The 21,768-nt window shown below is 37.7% G+C and overlaps 2 protein-coding genes across 2 annotated transcripts in view; one reads left to right on the plus strand and one right to left on the minus strand.

Moving 5' to 3' along the window:
- Nucleotides 1-3,786, plus strand: part of SBSPON (somatomedin B and thrombospondin type 1 domain containing) — a 9,402-nt gene extending 5,616 nt beyond the window's left edge. The window contains exons 3-6 of the mRNA XM_031058623.1: nucleotides 1,166-1,360; nucleotides 1,921-2,011; nucleotides 2,828-3,004; nucleotides 3,652-3,786. Coding sequence (XP_030914483.1) covers nucleotides 1,166-1,360; nucleotides 1,921-2,011; nucleotides 2,828-3,004; nucleotides 3,652-3,769 — 581 coding nt within the window. The 3' untranslated portion in view covers nucleotides 3,770-3,786. The remainder of the gene's footprint in view (nucleotides 1-1,165; nucleotides 1,361-1,920; nucleotides 2,012-2,827; nucleotides 3,005-3,651) is intronic.
- On the minus strand, nucleotides 3,389-21,766 carry TERF1 (telomeric repeat binding factor 1; the record flags this gene model as incomplete). Its single annotated transcript, XM_031058624.1, has 10 exons — nucleotides 3,389-6,100; nucleotides 10,340-10,404; nucleotides 11,409-11,452; nucleotides 11,537-11,602; nucleotides 12,751-12,857; nucleotides 14,937-15,086; nucleotides 16,367-16,453; nucleotides 17,549-17,679; nucleotides 19,803-19,898; nucleotides 21,700-21,766. Coding segments are annotated over 10 exons (972 nt in total), but the record flags the coding sequence as incomplete, so codon positions are not given.
- Nucleotides 21,767-21,768: the final 2 nt, after the last annotated feature.

The following is a 21,768-nucleotide window of genomic DNA, read 5'->3' on the forward strand; positions in this document are numbered from 1 at the left end:
GGGAAATGATTGCTTATCCTCAGAGAACTCTTCCACTTGATGGATACCCATGTGTGAGACTTTTTTCTTATCTGCTCTTTCATGGCTCCTCCTGCCACCTCTGTGCAGATTTGAAGCTCCCAGATGGAGAGATTGTGTTTGTTCCATCAGTGAGCATCCAGAGATCATCTTAATCCAATCCCTCAGGGCTCAGCCTGCAGTGAAGCTTTGAAAAGCTGTAGTATTCATTCTAACTGCTAGGGAAAGGGAAAATTTTTAGGTTATACAGTTTTCAAAAACAGGGACTTGGTGTTCCTGGAGATGAGGCTGAGGAAAGCAGTTTCATGGAGATGTAAAATGGCTGTGTGTTCTTTACAGTTGCATATTGTTTTAATGGAAAAATAAAGTGAAGACTTCTGTGTTGTGTAGCTTCTCACTCAGGAATAAGGTATCTATCACCTGTTTTTGTATTCTGGGAGTGACACCACAAAACCTTTTCTTCCCTGCCTCAGGGAAGTCTACTTTCTTATGATTCAAAGTTTACCTTAAAAATAATGGTACCTTCCCCAGAATTTTTGACAAAGTCCAGAGGAAGTTTGTGATCCATGAGAACTGAAATTCAAATATCCAGTTGGCTGTTCTGTAGTTGGAAATGAGCAGGACCTGTGTTAAAACAGAGAAACAAAGCTGTGGCAGTGGACACAGTTCAGTGTTGAAGAAAAAGGAGTTGGAAATTGATCTGAAGGGAATAAAGAATGCTGCTGTTTAATGTTCCAGCCTTTAAACAGAATCTAGTGGTGTAGGAGCTGCCAAGGAAGGTCAGACCAGTCTGGTGTAGGTAATCCATGAGCTAGTCTCCTTTGAGGCTGATGCTTTGTGCTTCAGAAGAGGGTACAGAAGAACCCCACGGCTGTAGTGAAAGGTTTGGATGAGGGGCTGTTTTTTTGTGGACAAGGGATGGAATAGAGAGCCAAGCATTGCAAGCAGGTTTGAACTTTCAATTTGAGTATGCCAAATCCCGGAAGAGTGTTCAAACCTATAAAAATAAAATTAGAAAAGAGAAAGTAAAAAAACCCAAACCAAACAAAAAGCCCCTCAAAATAGTCTTATTATCTCAAGCTTTTGAGAGCAATTAGGATAAAAAAGAAGTCCTGACCACTAATAATGTTTTAATACTGCTTTGTAGCTATTCCCTGTGTTGTGGGGGAGTGGAGTCATTGGAGTGGCTGTGCAGAACAATGTCATCCTGGGCTGCGGGTCCGTCGGCGCTATGTACAACAGGAACCTCAAAACGGTGGGGAACCGTGCCCAGCTCTGGAGGAGAAGGCTGGCTGCCTGGAATACCTGACTTACCAGGGGGAGGACTGCGGCCACGAACATGGTATTCTCAATTTCATCTCTCTGCTGTATTTTGTGTCCATCACAGCCATCATAAATTTTACTGGTCTCAATGAACAGCAAAAAACCAAGCATCTATCTGCAGTTAGCTGGTCAAAATCGTAGTTTAGAACTTTCTACTGTCATATTGCTTTTTATTCAATAATTTGTTTTTCTACTCTGGCTTTTCTTAATTTCTGTTAAGCAAACAACTAAGCTGTATGCATTCCGTCAACTGAGTCTAAGTATCAGATTATCTCTGTGCGAAGTTAGAACACAAATTCAGTATGAAACAGGAAACGGTACTCCTTGTGGGGTTCCAGTGCATCCTATTTCCTCACTGGCTAGATGGCATGCATTATTAGATTTTTTTTTCTGAATAAAGAGAGCTTAGCTGTAGGGAATGGGGTTGAGGTCCAGTGTTGCCAGCATTTTATCACTTTTTCAATAAAGTGAGCCAGCATCGCCATCCAGAAGCTCCTGATTCATTCACCTACTGTTACAGGAATTGAAATATGACTCAGCTGTGCCTTGCTGTTTTACCATAACTGTTTTTTTCCTCAGTCCCTGCTTTCATAACTACCTCTGAATACGGTAAAGAAAGAAAAAGACGAGCAGCGTCTTCTCTCTGGCCTTCAGACAAAGAAGCAGCAGGGTAATCTATTTATCATATGTATGTGGGTCATCTTATTCAGTAGAAAACAGCTGTCCACAGAGAAAAATGTAATTAAATTTGCAATCATTAAACAATAAGCTATAGCTTGTACTGGTTTTCTCTCCTGCAGTTTATTTGCATGTTCTAGATATTGTTTATTACTTGCTAATTGTCCTGAATTAGACATTGGGATCACGGCAGGTCTGATGATAGCTGCTTTTGAAAGGCAGCAGTAAACAATGCTAAAACAAAGCTGAATGTATCCTAAGTGTAAGTCTGAGAAATTAGATGTAGGTCTCTGAACAACGTGGGCTGAATGGGATTGGTCTCAAGAGACCTTTTTTTTTAAACTGTTTGACACAAGCAGTAAGAAATTATGTTTAGTTACCAGTAGAGATGGTATTGAAGTTTAAATTAGGCTATTACTGGGTCTGTAATGTCCATAATGTTTTGTCCTGTGCTATTTTTCCTAGAACAATAAAACTCATTGATATTCTTAAAGTCTCTTTTCCATTTTCTTTCAGCAGCATAGAAGAAAAATTATGGGTTACTGAGATCTGTTTTTCAAAATAATTTAGGAATACAGAACACTACCAGAAAGTGAGATTTTACATAAAACACTGGTCTGGGGCATAGAATGAGAAATAGTTTGCATAATGTTTTTAAGAATCCACTGATTGGGTTAGGGTCAGAAGGAGATTTGTTAGCAACGATGATGTCTAACTTGCACCACCCGTATGATATGTAAGTCCATTCAAAGTGCCTACTCAGCTCATGCTTGGTCTCTCATAATTTGGTGCTTTTCCTCCTGAGCAGATACTGTGTGGAGTTCAGGACGGAATCCCTTTCCCAGCACTGTGCTTTGGAGACACGTCCGCACGCGCGCTGGATGCAGTACCTGCGCGAGGGACACACCGTGTGTGTGGCCTGCCAGCCGCCGGCCATGAGCCCGGCCACGCGGCGCTGCTCCGGGGACGGCCACAACGCACACAGGTAAACCTAACCCAGCACAGGAGTTCAGACTTCTCAGGGTCTCATTTAAAGATGCACTTATTGTACCTAAGAAATGGAACAGCTCAAAGCATTTGTAGAGCTCAGAAGGTTTTATCCTTTCGCTTCTCACAGAAATTGCTTTTAAAAACTAGATAAAATTGGAAAGTCATTTCAATATAAGAGTTTAATGCTTTATTCACTATTGTGAAGAAGTGATGGAATTTGTGTAGTGGAAGAAGACTTTTTACAGCTGTGGGCACTTTTACTTAAAAAGGGTATTTCCTGCCATAGTCCAAATCTGACTGCAGATTTAACACTGGTGGATTGGTGCTCCCCTCAAGTATATATACCTGGTTTTTAGAAAAGTAATTGTGAAAGTAGATATTTATTATTCAGAACTGATTTTTATTTGATCCATACATTTATTAATATGCATACTACTTAATACCTGTACAACCAGCTGCTCAACCCACCATCGTGGATATTGCACTTAGGAATATAATGTTCACTCCAGAAAGCATTTTAAGAGCTAGATGCGTTTAATAAAGTCTTACGTGATTAAATCTTCTGACATTTTATACAACACAATCCAGTAACACTAAATACACAGCTTTACTCCTCTAATTTTATATTTATTCTCATTTCAGAGATTACATCTTACACTGGGAAGCAATTGGCAACTCTCATTGCCAAGGAACCTGGAAGAAGATCCGGCAGCTGGACCACTGTTCCTGTCCCCTGGTGCATAGTTTTATTTTTACATAAAAGTTTAAAAGGCCTTTAAAATTGCAACAAAAAGACTAAGAAAATTAACACCAATGCCAAGAAACCTATATATTTCTGCTGCATTTTCTGGAGCCTTAACAAATTTTAAATGAGTCAGGACTTTGGCAGAATCGTTTCAAGAAACTCTCTTTGCCTTAATAAAAAATGCGAAGACTGATCTCTGTATTAAAACACTAGAAGCATGTTACCATGTTTCTCTTTTGTAATTAAAGAGCTAATGTTTCTAACCATAGTAGTTGCTTTCCTTAAGTTCTCCATATTTACTGGCCATAGCCCTGTCTCCAGGCAATGCTCCTACTCAGTAGTGAGCCAGCCAAATATTTTCAAGTCTCAGACTAGTTACTGTCAACATTTAAGAGCAAGGGTGAATAAAAATGAAGTTTTTCAAAGCTAAAACTGATTTCAGTTTAGGTACTTTGTTCCTCTCCAGTATCATCTAGATAATTTTTTACACTATAATTGTGTAAGTATTCTTCCTCTACACTGCAGTTTTAACGTTCAGCTTTCATGAAGATATAGACCTAGTCAGCATTGTTAAGGAATTGGTCTCCTCAGAATTTCATGTCAGTAATACACAGTGTAACTTTTCTGGCAGATGAACTTAGACAAGACTTTGTGACAAAGACTAAAAAAATTGGCTAAGAGTAAAAAACTTAGTTATTACTAGTTAAAAATGCTCATCTACAATGATTAACATAAGAACCTGCAACATCTGAGCACAGGCAAGACTGCTATGCAGGTGGGGAAAATTTCCTGTTAAGACAGGCAGCATAAAAGACTTCCATGCAACATAAAGACTTCCTGGAAGAAGCCATAGAGTCTCAGCAAGAATGAGGAAGGAGATCTGCTTGAGGTTCTGTCCACAATAAGAGTGTGTTTTGAAACAAACCTTTGAACTGCATTTTACTATTTTATTGTAATGAAAGCAAGCTTCCAGAACAGAAAGCAGAGATTATTTTAATGCTTTCTGAACACTTCAGATTTCATAACTATATGTTTTCCTTTTTAATGGGGAAAATTATCTCAGAGAGCTTGGTTTTAACAAGCACCAATTCAGACAGGTGCTGGTTCTTATAAGGTTCTTGGAAAATAAAAACCTTAGCCAAGAAAAAAAGGTACAGAAAACATCTGAATTCAGGGGCTTTCGCTTTTAAAAGAATGCTGTATCACGTTAGTTCAGGTCACTAGATTCACACCAGTATGACACTGGAAAGCATGAGTTTTCTGAGATTGTGGAAATCTCTTCCAAATGATCTGAATCCAGGGATACAGGCTAGTGCCATCATTCATCTGTTCCAGTCTCCCATGAGCAGGAGAGTTGCAGTGGCCAGCAGAGACCTCGATAGTGACCTCCATTAAAGTGTATCTTTGCTGTCACTGACAGTGTAGACTCATTACTGAGCCCCACTTTGGCCATGTGTTTTTGGGCTTTCCCTTTCCTGCTGGTCTGGAAGAAGGCACTGATCAAGACAAGGTAGGTGGCACAAGCTAACCAAGAAATGCTAAGTGCTACTATAACAGGGTTCCTTTCCATGTAAAAAACTAACCAGTCCCTTTGTTACTTAAAAATACAACATTATATGAATTTACGCTTTTTAACTGCAGAAAAAACCCAACAAACCATCATATCAGAAAATTAGCAATACTAATGCATACATACTTTTTGGTAAAACTGAAATTTAGGTCAGACTTGACATTTCTGTAAAAGTGAAGCAAAAAAAATTAGAATGGGTTATATGGCAGGAAGTAAAATTATGAAAAGGTCAATCTAAAAAGAGATATAGCCCTTTAAAAATACAGAACACTTCACTTTTTATTAGCCTCCATCAAACTAAAGATGTTACCAGTCAGATCTAATACCCCTGTTTACATAACAGACATTTCTTAAATCACTGCAAACTTTTTCACATTTCAGAATCTAGGTTATCCGTTATTGCATGTAGCAAAAAAGGCCAGACTTTACATTTAAGTCATCATTACCAGAGTAGGTGAGCTTACACAAATGTTTTAAACCTACTACTATTCTGTTTCATGTTTTATGACAGCAGTACTGCTGGACACTCTGTGACTAAAATAAGATGTTACTCTGAAAAGCTAGAGTAGGTCCTTATGTAGGGAAAGGTCAAGAAGAGTTGGTTCCTGTAGTCCAAATCAACTTTGCTTGATCTTGCTCAATGTTCTCCACCGGTCTTTCAGCATGACACTTGTTCGGTTGTTGAAGTTACCATGGGCTAAAATTTTAGCCCAGTTACCCACTCCAAACTCCCTTACTCCTGATTTCAGCTCCAAGTCTTCTTTCGGAGTCCATTTCTAGGGCAAGAAAAATACCAGATATATGAACAGAGAAAGGACTTAATGTGAGAGCTTGTAGCAAATATAAAGGCAAGTTTTCAAACAGCTCTCTAGTTGTTAGAGTACAGATGTCAGAGGGGGTTTTTTGAGCACCATATCTTGAAGCTAGAGATAAATGATAAATTTGTAACTGAACCTGTAGACCTTTATGGGGGCTCCCAAAGGGAATCTGTGTTAATAAAGCCTTGGGTTAACTGGAGTAACAGGATTGGAAGGAAAAAATGTTTATAGAACATTACAAGAGCCATAAGAATTGTAAATGGATGAATCTGACGGCCTAAAATTTATAGCTTGGTGGGATAAAAGAAAGGTTGGTTTCCCAGAGTATGTATAAAACCTCCTCCTACAAGTAACAGATCACTTCCAACTAGCAAATGGATAAATGGTGTTGGCTATAGAGCAGAAGGGAAGATTAAAGAATCATGTTATGGCTCACCTTTACAACTGAAACCTTCAAAATTGTACAGAACTGGGCACAAAGGGAAATGCAGGTGCAAAGGAATAGCCTCAGCTTAAAGCCAGCTAGTAGATCTGGTAAGTGCAAGGAAATGTGAATTACAGGGGAACAAACATCACTTAACTCTGAAAATAATGTACCCAATGGAAATGTAAATCTTATGACTGCTGCCATTACACAAATGCATACCCTCCCGCTTGTGCACAAAGGGAGGATGAGCAGCAGGAACACCCAGCCAATATGACTGTCAGTGGCACAAGAACCCACATCCATGGAAGTAGGAGGAAAAAATAAATTTATTTCTTAATGACACGGAACCCTTTTGGGATCTTTAAAAGATTCTGCTCTTGTAAGCATCATCAGTACAGTCTCTGGCCAGGTGGCAATTTTAAGTGCTATTCTGCATGGTTCCACCCTTCTGTTAATTTAAACTTCTAAAAATTCCAGCAGGGCTCAGACATGAAAGACAAGGGGGAGTCTCTGAGTGGGAAGGAACTTAGATAACATTCAGCCTCAAAACTGTAACAGATCAAAACTGTATCCTGTTTTTTCTCCAAAAGAGGAAAATGTGGCATCTACACAAAGTGCAAACTGAGGTGTATAAAGACCAAACTTCAAATCTCAAAGCTGGATTTATTCCAGCTTAATGCAAGTCAGGGCCTTTTCAGTAAACTCTGATCACTGACAAACCTCACTAAGCAGTGAAAGAATTACAAGTAATAGTAGTTCAACTGTATTTCTAAACAGTTAGGAACCTAAAACTTCTCTAAAGTAGTTTACCCTTTATCAAAAATACTTCCTTTTTCTAATTCTTCCTGTTCCACAGATCTTTCGCAACATTAGCAGTGAATAGCTTTTTTTTCTACTATTATTAAAAGGCCAGAGATTCCATTGGAATAATGTAGTTCATCTCATTTCAGAGCATGCCAGAAAACTTTACTAAATAAAATCTTTATTCAAGTAACGCAGTTATGCTTGACCTACAGCACCAGATAATTCAAATACTTTCATCAAAAGAGACAATCACAACCCTTGTTACTTGCAATGATTAATTACATTTGCTGTTAAAAGGGTTGTTTTTAGCTTGTCTTGATTTTTAATTGCTCACATTGAGCTTTTTTAAAAAAATAAATTTCTTCCATTTATTGTATAAATGAGGGCCTGCTTTACAGGTAAATCAGGGACTGACTCTTTTCACTGAGGAACAGAACAGCAATAACTTGTCCCCTGCCCCACTCACTGACAAGCTCTCTGTCCCCTCTTGGGACAGAACTTATGTAGAGTCCAGCTTTGCACTGTTAAGAGAGTGGTTGAAAGCCTGGACATAATGCAGCACTACGCTTGAGCTCACGTCAGCACAGTGCCTGGTCCACAGCAACAATGTGACATCGGGCCAGCTCTGAACACCAGCAGAGCGAGCTTGAGTTTGCCAGGCAGAATGTGAAGACATTCCCTCACAAATCTGAAGATCTTGTTATTCCTTTGAGTCAGTTCTGCTCTAGTAACCTGCCTTCCTTTATGCATTAGGGGACTCTGCACTGAGTCAGAGCTTTTTCTCCTTCAGCTTTAAATATATGATTTTTTTTTCCATACAAGTCTGACAAAATTCTGAACACTCAGATTTTCAGATACATTGCTAATTTAAATGAAGTATCATCCAGATTTTAGACAACTCAAAGGACTTGCCATATAATTACTGGATATAAAATTGAGTACAAACAGTTCTCTAAATTCTGTGACACTTGCATCCCCTAATTTAGGAATGAGAAAATAAAGTATGTGTCCTTTCAATAGCACTGCAGATTGTTCTATGCAGTAACTGAAAACACTGCAATGAAAGGCTGAAAATGGGCACTGAACCATTGCAATGAAATGCCATTTACAAAACAAGAGCAAACAATGCCAACATTGAATGAGGGACTACATGGAAAAGGAAGTTCTAGAAGTCAACAGCTCTGACATTCATTGCATTCTTTCATGCATGTGGACAATTTTATAACCCAAATGATTAGGCAGAGGAGCAGATTTATTGTTTAAAAGGCCAATTATCATTGCTTTCTATAAAACACTTATGAGGTTTCAGTGGTAGGGAGTAAGGCATAAATATAACAGAGGGAGCAGATGCCTACAACTTTTCTAAATGTCGAAAGAAACACAGTTCTGAATCTTAAGTTTCATTTAAGTTCTTTTAAAATTTTCAATGCCCCTGTCAGATGCAGTTCTCTACAAATTTAGTCTTTATATTTCAATTAAGGTTGAACTATAACAACATAATTAAGCAAACAACTCCTATTTTTTTCTAACAAGATGTGTGTGTAAGCCCTAGACCTAGACATAGTGCTTGTAGGTGACCCCGTAACAGACTAGCTCAGCACAAAAATATGTGACTACAAAGCTTTCATTAGCTCTGTGTCATTGTGGTCCAAACAGTTTAATTCTTGATGTTGAAAACAAGCTTGATGGAAGTGCTCATGCTTACCAGCAATTGGCTAACAAAGTACCTATCCAAATATATGCGGGAATAAAGTAATTTTGTCTTTAAAGGCAAAATGCAAACCCAGTAAGTGATGCTTTTTTTTTTTTAAGGGCACTGGTTTTATCTGCAGATTTTAAAGAGATTGTCAGTGATCTAACTATTCCTGAGATTTGTGCAAAAGTGAAAATCTCTTTATAGGGGCTTAAACTTCAAGAATGAGGTCTCATTAGGACTTCAACCCATTTGAGGACAGCATGTAACTGAAGATTTAACAGTACATCAACTTCACTAAGAATGCTTAAAGAAATAGGAGGAAGTACAACTCTCCTCCAGAAAAAACAAAACAGATTTGGTCTTCCCTGTTATATGAAAAAGTGAACACCAGAAAAATTAAACAGCTCGCATCAAAATGGATATATGATAACTTGTATATAACTTGATATATAACTTGTACTATAATCTAAACAGAAAGACTCCACATTGCTTCCTAAGAGATATTATGAAGAGGAATCCAACAATGGCAATACATGTATTCAATGTTAATTTCTTCAGTTATCATGATAAAATGCTGAAGGCTCATGAAGGAAAATTGGGTATAATCAAAAATTAGCTTGAAAGACCCCAACATCAAATCAACTTCAAATTGCATTCTATTAAGGCATACACTTCTGCACATCCCACCAATGGAAACTCTAGCATTAGTGAACACAGGAGGGTTATTTTAATGTAATTCAATGAAGTAGGCTTACCCATGAAGAGTGCACAAAGGACCATTTGAAATGTAGCATTATAAGAAGACCCTACCATTTGGTTTATAAAAACTAGAGTAGTTTTCCAAGTAAATATGTTTTTGCATCACATAAAAAAGTATTGAATTATAAAATTGCTAAATCTTTAACCTTCTAAGCTGGAAAATGAGTTGCCTCTGATAATTACCCAAAATTCTCAAAGCAAATGACATCCTGAATTCTTTAATCCAAACTGTGGAAAGAATTTTTTATTTCACACTAAGCTTTGGTAACGGTGTATTTCAACAAATAAAAACCTTGGGAAGCATTAGCAACAGCAATATTTGAGACAGTAAAAATATGTTATATTTCCTGTCTTTAAAAGAAAGGGACTGTAACAATTTCAGGAACTGTAACACTTGAGTAATCTACAGAATCTTAAATCTAAGCACTAGATTTAAAAATTAGATTAAAGCTGAGAAAAAAAATCTGCAGATTCATTTCATCTCCATTTAAAAGAGAGAATAGGCACAAACCTGTCTTTTTCGGCTATATGCCAAAGAAACTTCATTTTGTCCCACATTTTGCATGCTGTTAAGACCTAGAAGACAGTTAATATAAATCCAAAACAAAGAGGAGTCAACATGAAGGCAGAAGTTTTGCATTTTACCATTTAGACCTGACAAGAATGTACACTATTTTGATATGCTTTGACAGATTGGGAAAATTTCAGTGTCTCTTTACATATAAGTACACTTTTATAAATGAATACACATTTGCCCTTGGACTTGCCATAGTCCAAGGGCTTCAAAAAATAGGCTATTCAAAAAACCCACCCTAATTTCTATACAATAGAGCTCACAGAATTATATTTTAAACTATTAGGTAAAAATTGGTACATAATAACAAAACATTTAATTTTGATAAAAACATTTTTACTATATGCACTACTCTCATTTTACATAAAATGGGAAATAACAACCAATCAGTTTGTATAACAAATTCCATCATTTCCAAGTAGACATATCAGGTTTTAACTGTGGCAAGCATTCAAGGCATCTTAAGAGTTTGTCCTTCCATATACAACAAGGCCACGTGCAGGAATTATAACATCATCTTGCTGTGGTAAGAGGGTGCTAATGGTCTTACTTATAACTATTGTATTATCTGTGTTGTTAGGTTTTCAAGAAGTAATACCAGGAAATCACACAAAGATCCTGACTTAGTACATTTTCCAGTGTAATATGTTTTTCCAATCAGCTAACTTCTTTAGTTCCTTCCCAATCAAATTATCTAGCACAGAATTCAGAAAGAAATGAATTTCATTACTCCTCTGTCAGCTTTTTTAGCACAGAATACCGTAAGTCCTTAAACCAACCAAGCAAAGCAGAAAATAGTCAATGATTTTGCACAATTAATTGCTAGAGAACCTTAAGCCACTTCACAGCTTCCTAAATATGGCAACCACCAAATCTGCATTTGTGCAGAAACCATAAACAACTTGGAGTGTTTTTATCCATCACAACAATTTCTGCATTATTTCTAAGTGCTATCCAATGTGATTGGATTAAGTGTTTGAAAGTGTAAAAATAAACTAATACTCACTCTGAAGAACTCTGCTCTCTTTGGGCTTCTGTCCTGAACGTCTCCTGCAAAGAACACAGATATGAAGTAAAAATACAAAGTACTTGATGAAAAGTCTGTGATCAGAGCAATAACACAAAATTTTTTACCTTGCTATGGGTTTTTTTATGACTCCAGATGACTGACTTGTGATATACTGTTTCTCTTTCCCCAATCTTAAAAAGAAAGGGCAAAAAAAATTATTTCCTAGGCAGCAACTTGCCATTTATATGATTCAACAATATTTAAATGAAAGAAAATCCTAAGACTTCTATACAGAAGCAGTGGCATACAATCACTACTGCATCAATGCATTCACCCTCTTAACCTTGCCTCCCTATAGCTGGAGGAGAAATACACAATCTGCTGAGTTGGAAGGGATCCACAAGGATCACTGAGTTCAGCTTTTAGCCCTGCACAGACATCCCTAGGAGTCACACCATGTGTCTGAGACCACTGTGCAAATGCTTCTTGAACTCTCTCAGGTTTGGTAATGTGACCACTTCCTTGGGTAGCCTGTTCCCAAGACATTTAAGTTGAAGAGGCATTTTGCGCTTCTATTTTTTCTTTAGGAATTATTTCCATAGGTATTTTTGAACTAGTCTTTCATCATATCTCTCAGATGTGTCAGGAGCTACCCTTCTAAAAAAACAAATTAAAAATATATCTTATGACTTGTCTTCCTCTATAGCGTTTGTGTCAGCATTTTCTTAACTAAATGATGCCAAGTATTCCAAGTACAAAAATGAAGAAATACAGACTCTATCCCAGCTAAAGCCAGCAACTTATTCTCCCTGAACAAGTGGTGATAAATCTAGAATATTAACATTTTCCAAAATAATCATGTAATTGTTATGAAGGTTTGCACTGTCAGAATCATGAAGCAACGTAACTATTTTCCTTCACACTAGTATCATTAAGGGGTCAGCTGTAAAAAAATGTAAGACTGATTCAATTTCCTAATTCTTTTTCTTCTTGAGATGACCTAGAGCCTGAAATTAGAACTAAAAGGAGTTCAATCAAGCATTAAAAAAGCAAAGTCTTTCTTGTGCCTATATCATTATAGACTGACAGCTGTTTCAACTGCAAATTGTGCAACCTCACAAATAATTAAACTTAATGACAAGCTTTTTCATGTAAATGCCAAAAGTAACAACCACAGAAGAACACAAATTTAAAGAAAATAGGGAATGTGCTTGTAACTAATTTTCTATTGGACAGCAATTCGGAATTTAGTGCCCCCTCTTTTTACCTACTTTTTGATCTACAAGTTTCATGTTACTGTCCAAGTACACCCCTTAGCAGTGTAATATTTAATACAAACCTTTGTTTTGTTTCCAAATGACTTTTGCCATTTTCATTGACTTCCACAGGTCTGTTCAGCGATGCTGTTGCTCCCAACCCTTTAGACACCACATGTTTTGTGGCTTCCTATGAGAAATGCAATTGATACCTTAAAATTAAAGCCAGGCAGTACCTAGATAGGAATTTGCGCTAAGATTAACATGCATACTTTTTATTAGAACTAGCAGTGCTTATTTGACAAACATTTCAGAGGTATTACCATTAAAGTAAGTAGTTTCAAAACAACTTTAACATGTTAAATTGAAATCCATAAAGATCTTTATCAACTAATAACTTGGAGAAATTTTAGTCATAGCTGCAACTGATTTTTATATGGACACAAAGAAATACAACAAATAGTTGCATAATGAGTGAACTTAAGAATGTGTTAAGCAAATTACAGAATTTAACTAAGACTGCAAATACTATCAAAGTACTCCAAAGTCTGTTTTTTATAACTAGATTAGAAACTAAAATTGACAGGTGTCAAGTTTATCTAGTTCTGTAGCACATGGCAGCACAAAGCATACATGTAACATGTTCAAAAGACATGTCTAAGCAGACCTGAGGCTTGTAATAGAACCTTTTTTGCACTGGCAAAAATATTTCTAACATCCTGCTCAAACTTCTAGCCACAAACTAAGATTATTCTTCCTCCATTGCCAAGAGAGGGAAGTAGTAATTCATTACTCCTTATAGAGTACCTAAAAGGGGCCTCCTACAGTGAATAAAGATGGGACAAACTTCTTACCAGGGCCTGTAGAGGCAGGACAAGAGTTAATAGTTTTAAACTAAAAGAGGGTAGATTTGCACCAGATATAAGGAAGAATGTTGTTTTGTTTATGATGAGAGCAGCAAAACATGGAACATGCTGCCCCAGCAAGGTGGTTGATGTCTGATCCCTGAAAACCTTCTAGGCCAGGTTGAATGGGGCGCTAAACAACCTGACCTAATTAAAGATGTCCCTGCTTATTGCAGGCTTGCTTATTGTGGGTTAGACTAAACTACCTTTAAAGATTCCTTTCAATCCAAACTATTCTATGATTGTACCTCTACATCTGGCATTAGAAGAAAATTAGCAATTAAAGCTAGAATGTTCTTCTGCAGAGAAGACAGGGTGCACTGCTGGGAGACCTGTGTGCTGCACAGAAGTGGGAATTCCTCACAAAGTTGTCTCCTCCATGTGCCAGAATAACTCTGTTCAAAGTAAGATTTGCAATGTGAGTGCAGACAGTAGGACAAATGAGCAGGCAGTGGGGATGCAGGCAGTGAGGGACTTAGGCATATTAGTATGGAATTCTGGGCCTTCTCTGACACCTCCAAGCCTCCACTTCCTCTTAGACTCAAAGAAAGAGCCTTGAAAAATAAACTTGAAAACTGACATTCAAGTGAAACCATTAAAAAGTATTCCTTGTATTATACTTTGAGTGTATGTAATAAGTTGTCCAGTCTCTCTGGTAAGAAAATGAAAAACACAGAGGAACTTCAGGATTGTTTATTTAAAATTTGCTTCTTATTACCTTTAGACGTCTGTGCTTTTGTAATTGAATAATTCAGTATTCTTTTATGCGAAGTAAACATAAGAGAAATTCTTTACAATCCTCCTGAAGATGAACTGAAGAAGGAATGTTGTTCTTGCCAATTTTAAATCACTTTTGAGCGAGACTGTTTGTAAGGAACATTTGTATTTACAGGAAAACAGCAATAATAGTTTTCTATCTCCTAACTCCCCTGACATTCCTAAAGCTTTTATCCAAATTAACAGGTCTTGATTTTTTATTTTTAGTTTGGGAAGCCATGTAGGCTTAAATAAAATAAGCATTAAATATAAAGCTACATTTTTAAAGGAGTCCCATATCAGAACTGCATCTCTTAAACAGATCTTGTTTTAATTACACTATTGTCCTAACTATTTTTCTAATCAAAAAGTTGTGGGAAAAACATTCATAGAAGATATTTAAGAGGAGTCTCTTTCCTACTAACTTTCTCCAAGACATATTAATTAAAACAAAAAGGTTGAAAATAAGACAATCCAAAGGAAGGCAAAGTTTCCTTTTCATCTAATACATAACTGAATATTGCCTAAACAACTCCCTTGGAAGGAGAAATTTTTGTAATTGTATCAGGTACATTTTTTCAAAAGTTTTTAAAATACTTTCAACATACCTGTATTAAGAAGTTAGTTTCATTTTCTTTCATGAAAAGTTCAATGTAAGACTTGATTTTACTTATCAAAAGACTGTAACTGAAGCTTTGGAGAAGAGGAACATATGGATCCTTGGTTTTAATTACGGTTGCCAGCTTCACCCTTAAAGGCTAAGAAAAGCACAGCTTTATACAACACAAATCCTGCAGCAAACTTGGTATCTAAACAGGAAATACAGGAAATACAGAAAGCTCAACATGATGATTATACAGTTTCCTGAATATCCCTATACAGCTCATGCTGCAGTTTGAAACGGTTCTAGAGTCAACTGGACATAATGCCAGGTATTTACCTTAAGTGCTCAGTAAATGGTAAAGTGTAACTGACCAGAGATTTACATTTTCATTTCCTTTATGAATAACACTGAAAGCAGGGTTGTCAGTGGAGGAAAAACACCCAGAAAAAGCCACTTATTACTCAGTTCTCTCTTCTCGCTTGCTGTCTCAAAAAGACTGCCATTGAATCAGGTGTACAGTGTTCAGCAGAAGGATAACTTAGTACAGCAGCATTAAGGACACATCAATACTGATAATTAGAAATTCACATCTTGTCTACCAATCCCTGTGAATTTTACAGAAGCCAATATAGCCAGAGAATTATCTTCTGTGTGTAGGTTACATTTTTATATATGAATTTGAGTATTATTACCACAATCTACACTTTCCAAACATCCAAATCCTCTGAATGGAAGTGTACCTGAAGAGTAAGTTATACACAGGCTACTACTTACATAGAACATGTGTCCTAATATACCACTCGAAGATATAGGAAGCACTTTTAACTTCTCTTCACCTACAGTTCTTCTGTTGCTCTTTTCTCTACTCCAGCAAACTCAAGTGTGTGCACTAACTATTATATTAGAGAGTTATTCACTCAAACTTACAACTTTCTGAATGATGCAGTCAACTTCAAACCAGGAGGTGGCCTAACATATATGTTGTCTTTTCCAGTCAGAGGCATAATAGCATTCAGTCTGAAGCTAATGAGTTTTCCTTCCCTGGGATGCTTTGGTACATAGAACACTAATCAAAGGTGACAAACAGAGTCAGTCCCCTACAATAGAAATCAGCAAATTGGCTGTTAGTAGTCAGCACTATCAAACTCCCAGAATTTGTAGTGCCATCTCACTCCTCATATGAAGTGGAAGAGGGGATGAAGGACAACTGCTGCTAAAAGCATTTTAGTCCCACAAAAATCATCCAGTATGGCTATCGATCTCCTGGCCACAAATTTCCTTTTGTATTTTAAAGTGACATAGGTATGAAAGTGACTGCACAGACAATAATGAGATTGAAGTTATGCAGGTAGGATTTGCTAGCTTTGCAAACCAACTCCCCTTTTTCTCCTCTGAAAGTCAAGAGCTTTTAATGCAATTTAAACAAGTTACTACCTTATCTGATTCAGAGTCTGTGAATAGCCTTTCAAGAACTTCAGCAGCTTCCTTGAAGTATCTGTTTTCCATATGGACTGCTACAATCTACAAGAAATATAATTAAAAGATATGATGAAATACTTTCCACCTGAGATTCAGAAAAAGCAAGAGAATTCACAATTCTACAATTTTCTAAGACTCAAAAAATTCAGATGATTATATATTTAAGGGTTACTGACACACATCTACTCCTAACAGTTAGTTCTGAAATGAGTTTTGAAATTTATTTTCAGATTGGCAGCTTTTGAAACAAATTTTAACCGGTACAAACAGGAGCCATATAAGATAGAAAAAGGTCCCCTGTACAGATCTATTCACTATGTACTAAAACTGAAAATTCAGTTCGGTCTGCTAATGGCCCAAGATTTTTGTAAAAAGGGCTCTGTTTTAGTAAGATAGAATTTTTAAGGCTGGAAAAGACCTTTAAGGTCATCAAGTCCAACCATCAACCTAGCACACACCACCATGTTCACCATTAAACCATATCCTCAAGTGCCATATCCACGTGTTTTTTTCAAACACTTCCAAGGATAGTGTCTCCAGCAGTTCCCTGGGCTGTCTGTTCCAATGTTGTGCAACCCTTTATGTGAAAGTTTTTCCTTATAGCCAATCTAAATCTCCCCTGGCACAACTTGAGGCCATTTCCTCTCATCCTGTCACTCTAGTCACCTGGGAGACCAGCTCCCACATGGCTACAGTCTCTTTTCAGGCAGTTGTAGACAATGACAAGGCCACCCCAAGCCTCCTTTTCTCCAGGCTAAACACTCCCAGCTCCCTCAGCTGCTCCTAGTGACATTTGTGCTCCAGACCCTTCACCAGCTCCTTTGCCCTTCTCTGCCCACTCTCCAGCACCTCAAAGTCTTTCTTGTCCTGAGGGGCCCAGAACTGAACACAGGATTTGAGGTGTGGCTCACCAGTGCTGAGCACAGGGGACAATCACTGCCCTAGTACTGATGGCCACACTGTTCTGGATACAAGCCAGGATGCCATTGGCCTTCTTGGTCACCTGGCCACATGCTGGCTCTTGTTTAGCTGCTGTTGACCAGCACCCCCAGGTCCTTTCCTGCCAGGCAGATTTCCAGCCACTTATTCCCAATGAGCAGGTAGCATCCTGAAGCATTAAGAGTAAGTCATACAGACCTGAATTTGAATCAAGCGACGAATTTCTTCATGAAGTTTTTCCAGTTTAATTTCTTCCCTTTCAAGTAAAGTCCAGAAAGATAGAGCAGATTCCAAAGGTGAAATTCTTTGATCATTTTCAAACTGTAACCCTTAGAGGGGGGAAAAAACCAAAGTACTTATGAAAATTAAAGGATAGAGTTAAATAGATTACAGATGCAGGAAAGTAATAGAATACAGTATGCAGGAAAGTAATATGTATTCTACAATTTCAATTCCTTTTTCCTCAAATTTCAGGTGTGTTTAAGAAACCTGAAGCAACTGTCTTCTTTTCAGAGGCTGGTTCTTCCTACCCTTGCTACTAATACTACTGCTGCATTTTCAGGGGCTATTATGTCAGCTAATTATTGTTCACTTAAAATGCCACTTGCAATGAGGTATTTGGTCTGGCATTAATAACACATTAAACTTAGCATGAGATTTCACAACATTTGATATTGATACTATTAATTTTGTAATATAATCACCATGCTAAGTAGTTTTTTCATTTTCTTCCTGTGTCTATCACTATTTCCATGTCTTAACTTTCTGCTGTAATTGAAGTGCTTAAACCAAGAGGGAAACAAACTGGTCTACACAGGAGTGTCACTTAAAAAGCAGAAGCAACTCCCCATGCCAGTGTATTGCTGTGCCAACACCAAGGTTTGTGCAAACTCCCAGCAAAGGATCAGTGACTAGTTCTGGCAGAAATCTAGTCTAGCCAAATACTCATCCCCTTAACACTCTCAAGCAGTTTCCCACTCTGGTCACTGCACATCTGCACAAGTGAGTGTGCCAATGTAACAGATGCAGGAGGAGCTGGCAGGTGCGCAAGTGCTTCTTTCCCATGGCACTGCCAGCTTAATTCAATATGCTCACTGAACTACAGCCTCACTTATGCCTTCATTTTATGGTATCAGCAGAATCTCTCTTAATAACTCATTCCTTTCATTAAGTATTTTTCAGACAGGAGGTAAGCAATTTACACAATACTGAAGAGAAAAATTATTTTATATCCACAATAATGTCAAACAGTGAAATTTCAAACAGTATTATGTGCATATATACACATAAAAACGTGTTTAACTATTGCGTCAAGTAACATGACACTTCATATTGTTTATTTTAATAGTGTAAAACCAAAGTGTTTAGCTCTTTGAGAGCTGAAAGAGTCTACCCTGTGTGATCAGAGCAGATCAAATATTTTAATAACTACAAAAACAGGGAAGCAACCATATATTAGCTTTCCATGTACATTGTGCAGCTACACCTGATGTAATACCTACTACACACATGCAATCTTCCTCAGCATACAGATCATTCTCTACTGATAAAACACACAGTGAAGTAATATTCTCAAGTGTTATATACAATAATATAATTTAGAGCATTAGGACAAAAATTTCATCATTTGTATATTTTTTTTAAAAATTTTATGAACTATTTCAGATATTAGAATTTGATTCCCAAGCGAAACTAAATCAGGATGCCATAATACCTGATAAGCAACATAGGAAATTTAATTGTATAAAAACAAGACTTTGTGGCATTGCTAGGCTAGAATACACTTTTTTCTTCCATGCTCATGCTTTCAAGACTGCTTCTGAAGTCTTTAAATTCCAAAGAGTTTTATCAAACAGTGAAAAAAAAAAGAAGCTAGTCTTCCAGAAACTCAAACAAAATCATTTTGGCTAAACCAACAAGTTGCAAATGCACCCAAACAGAAGATGTAGTAAGAGCCCCAAGGACTTGCCGCCAGCTGAGAGTCTTACAGTCTTCTATAGGAAACATGGGCAGTCATCCTTTTCCTCAGCTTCTCATTCCTGCTGTCTGTCCTACTTTAATCTCTAGAGTTAAATGTGCAGAAAAGAACACATATCCTGAGTTTTAAACTTGTATGTATTGCTCACTAAGAGCTAGTCAGGTCTTTCCAGTGTTTTTCTGTTGTTGATACTACTCTGACAAAAAAACTCTGGTAATTTAAGAAGTATATGGTCATTCAAACTCCATGCAGCTAAGTCAGTCCGCACAGAGTAACACAGTGCTGCAGACAGCTCAGTCACATGTGTAATAAAGATAGTCCAAAATGTGAAACTTATTCAATTTATTTATATATAGCTATATAAAAAATACATATATGCATAGTAAAGGCTATGTGAAAGCATATCTAATGTACCTCTGTAGAAGTTCATGCAACTATTTTTAAACACTTGAAAAAAAGAACCTGAGTATTTACCAAGGCTTTTTCCTTGTGCAATTCTTATCAAAAGCTGGCAGAGATATACTGTTTTCTTCTGATGTGGAGGTATCTGGGAGAGGCCACTAATAAGAGCTGGAAAAGAAGAGAAAAGTTAAGACAGTTTTGCTCCAGCACTGCCACAGTGTGGCTAGATATATACTAGACACTGTGTTATCAGATTTCACTAAACTTCTACTTCCTTAAGAAACCAATGAGGCCCACTTAATTAGTATTCTTCCTTGCTAAAACAACTGAAATAATATTTAAGAGCATGACCAGAAGAATATATCCTTTCCTGAAGAAACAGCAGAATTAAGCGCAGGCTTATATTCATCCAATTCAAAGACCACAGTATTAAATGTAGGGGTTTTCTTTTGGTAAGCAGGGTACTACAAAAGACAGCTGTCTGCTCCAAAGAACACTTCCAGGAAATGCCCACAAATCATGAGCCACAGATAGACTGGTACAGCATGTTGCTATAGCAACTTACAGAAATAAAGCAGTAAAAGCTACATGGAAAGCTTACTCAGAAATGCAAATTTACAAGGAAAATCCTCCTTGCAAGGCTGGAAGGTCACAAGGATTATTACATATTTTAAAATAGGAGCTATCATAAGCTTTTTCCTCTCATTCAGGTTACTGTGAATTTCTTATGCTAATGTGCTGGATATAGTAATTCAACTTCACAGCATAATACAGAACCATTCAAAATGAAAATTGAATCACAGAGAATAGTTGGGGTTCAAAGGAGCTGCTGGGTATCATCTGGAACCACTGCCTTCCTACCTTTCTGCACTTGCTTCAGTTGGAATTGACTTTCTTGTTGACAGTCAATCATTATTTCTGTAGGATCTCCCTTTGTCACATGCAAGAGTAACAATTCTGTGTTTCTAAGAAAAAACACACCTACTTTTCTATTACAATCTTATGACTGTGCTAAGCTTTTCCCAAAGACTTTTACAATATTGACTTAATAATCTTGGAGCACCAAACTCTTTCCTCTGTTGCTGAACAGAGTAGGAACAAGTTCAAAATTTGCTATTATTTGTTATTTCCACATGACATTGAATCCTGTACAACTTAATTAATAGTTTCTACTAACACACTCAGTCTTCCCAGGAGATATTTTCACTCTGCTTTTGCATTGCATTGTCTCTGCTTCTCACCTGCACAAAACCTCAGTACAATTCTCCTGCTGAGTTGCAGTCCAAAGTCCACACATCGAGAAGCAACATAAATAATTTAATCTAGCAGCCACCCATTCAAAGTACTTTAGTAAGTTATCATTAGATTTCTTACCATATCCCATATCAAGCTACTTAGTAATCATTCTGCATGCCATTGTATCCCATTCTTTGCACAAGTTTAAACAAGTCATACTGCTAAGTTCACCTGAGTCAAGAACATATACACAGACAAAATATCCCCCAAAGCTCTAACCTCAGGTATCCTCAGGAACACTGCTTCTTACTGAAGAAAACATCACAAATCCATCAAATTTATCTGAGACTTAGATATTAACTTCTAGTTGTCAACCACTCTCATGCTAAAGTTTATTCCCCATTTTAAGTATATGTTTTTCCATACAAAACCCAGTCACCATCTCTGGCTGCCAGACAAATTCTCTGAAACATTTCTAGCACTGCTGTATTGCTGCCGTGTGCGAGTGCTACCGATACCCCCCCCAGCCCTCCACAGGCTCCCCGGTAGCCCGGGGATCTCCTGATGCTCCCGATAGAGCTGAGCACCACCCCCAGCGCTGCTGACCACGGTGGTCGATGGGCAATGAGTGTTTTAGCGCCCCGGCGTGCAGGAGGGCGCTGCCCCTGCGGCCCCTCAGGACTCGCTGTCCCGGGAGCGGCTGTGAAGAGCCCGAACCGTCGCCGCCTCTCACCTTGCGCAACGTCCCTCCACCGCCAGAACTCCGCCCCGCTCTGCTCCGCGAAGTGCCGGCACAGGCAGG

The sequence above is a fragment of the Geospiza fortis genome, unplaced genomic scaffold, assembly GCF_000277835.1.
Source record: "Geospiza fortis unplaced genomic scaffold, GeoFor_1.0 scaffold121, whole genome shotgun sequence".
In the NCBI taxonomy this organism is placed as follows: Eukaryota; Metazoa; Chordata; class Aves; order Passeriformes; family Thraupidae; genus Geospiza; species Geospiza fortis.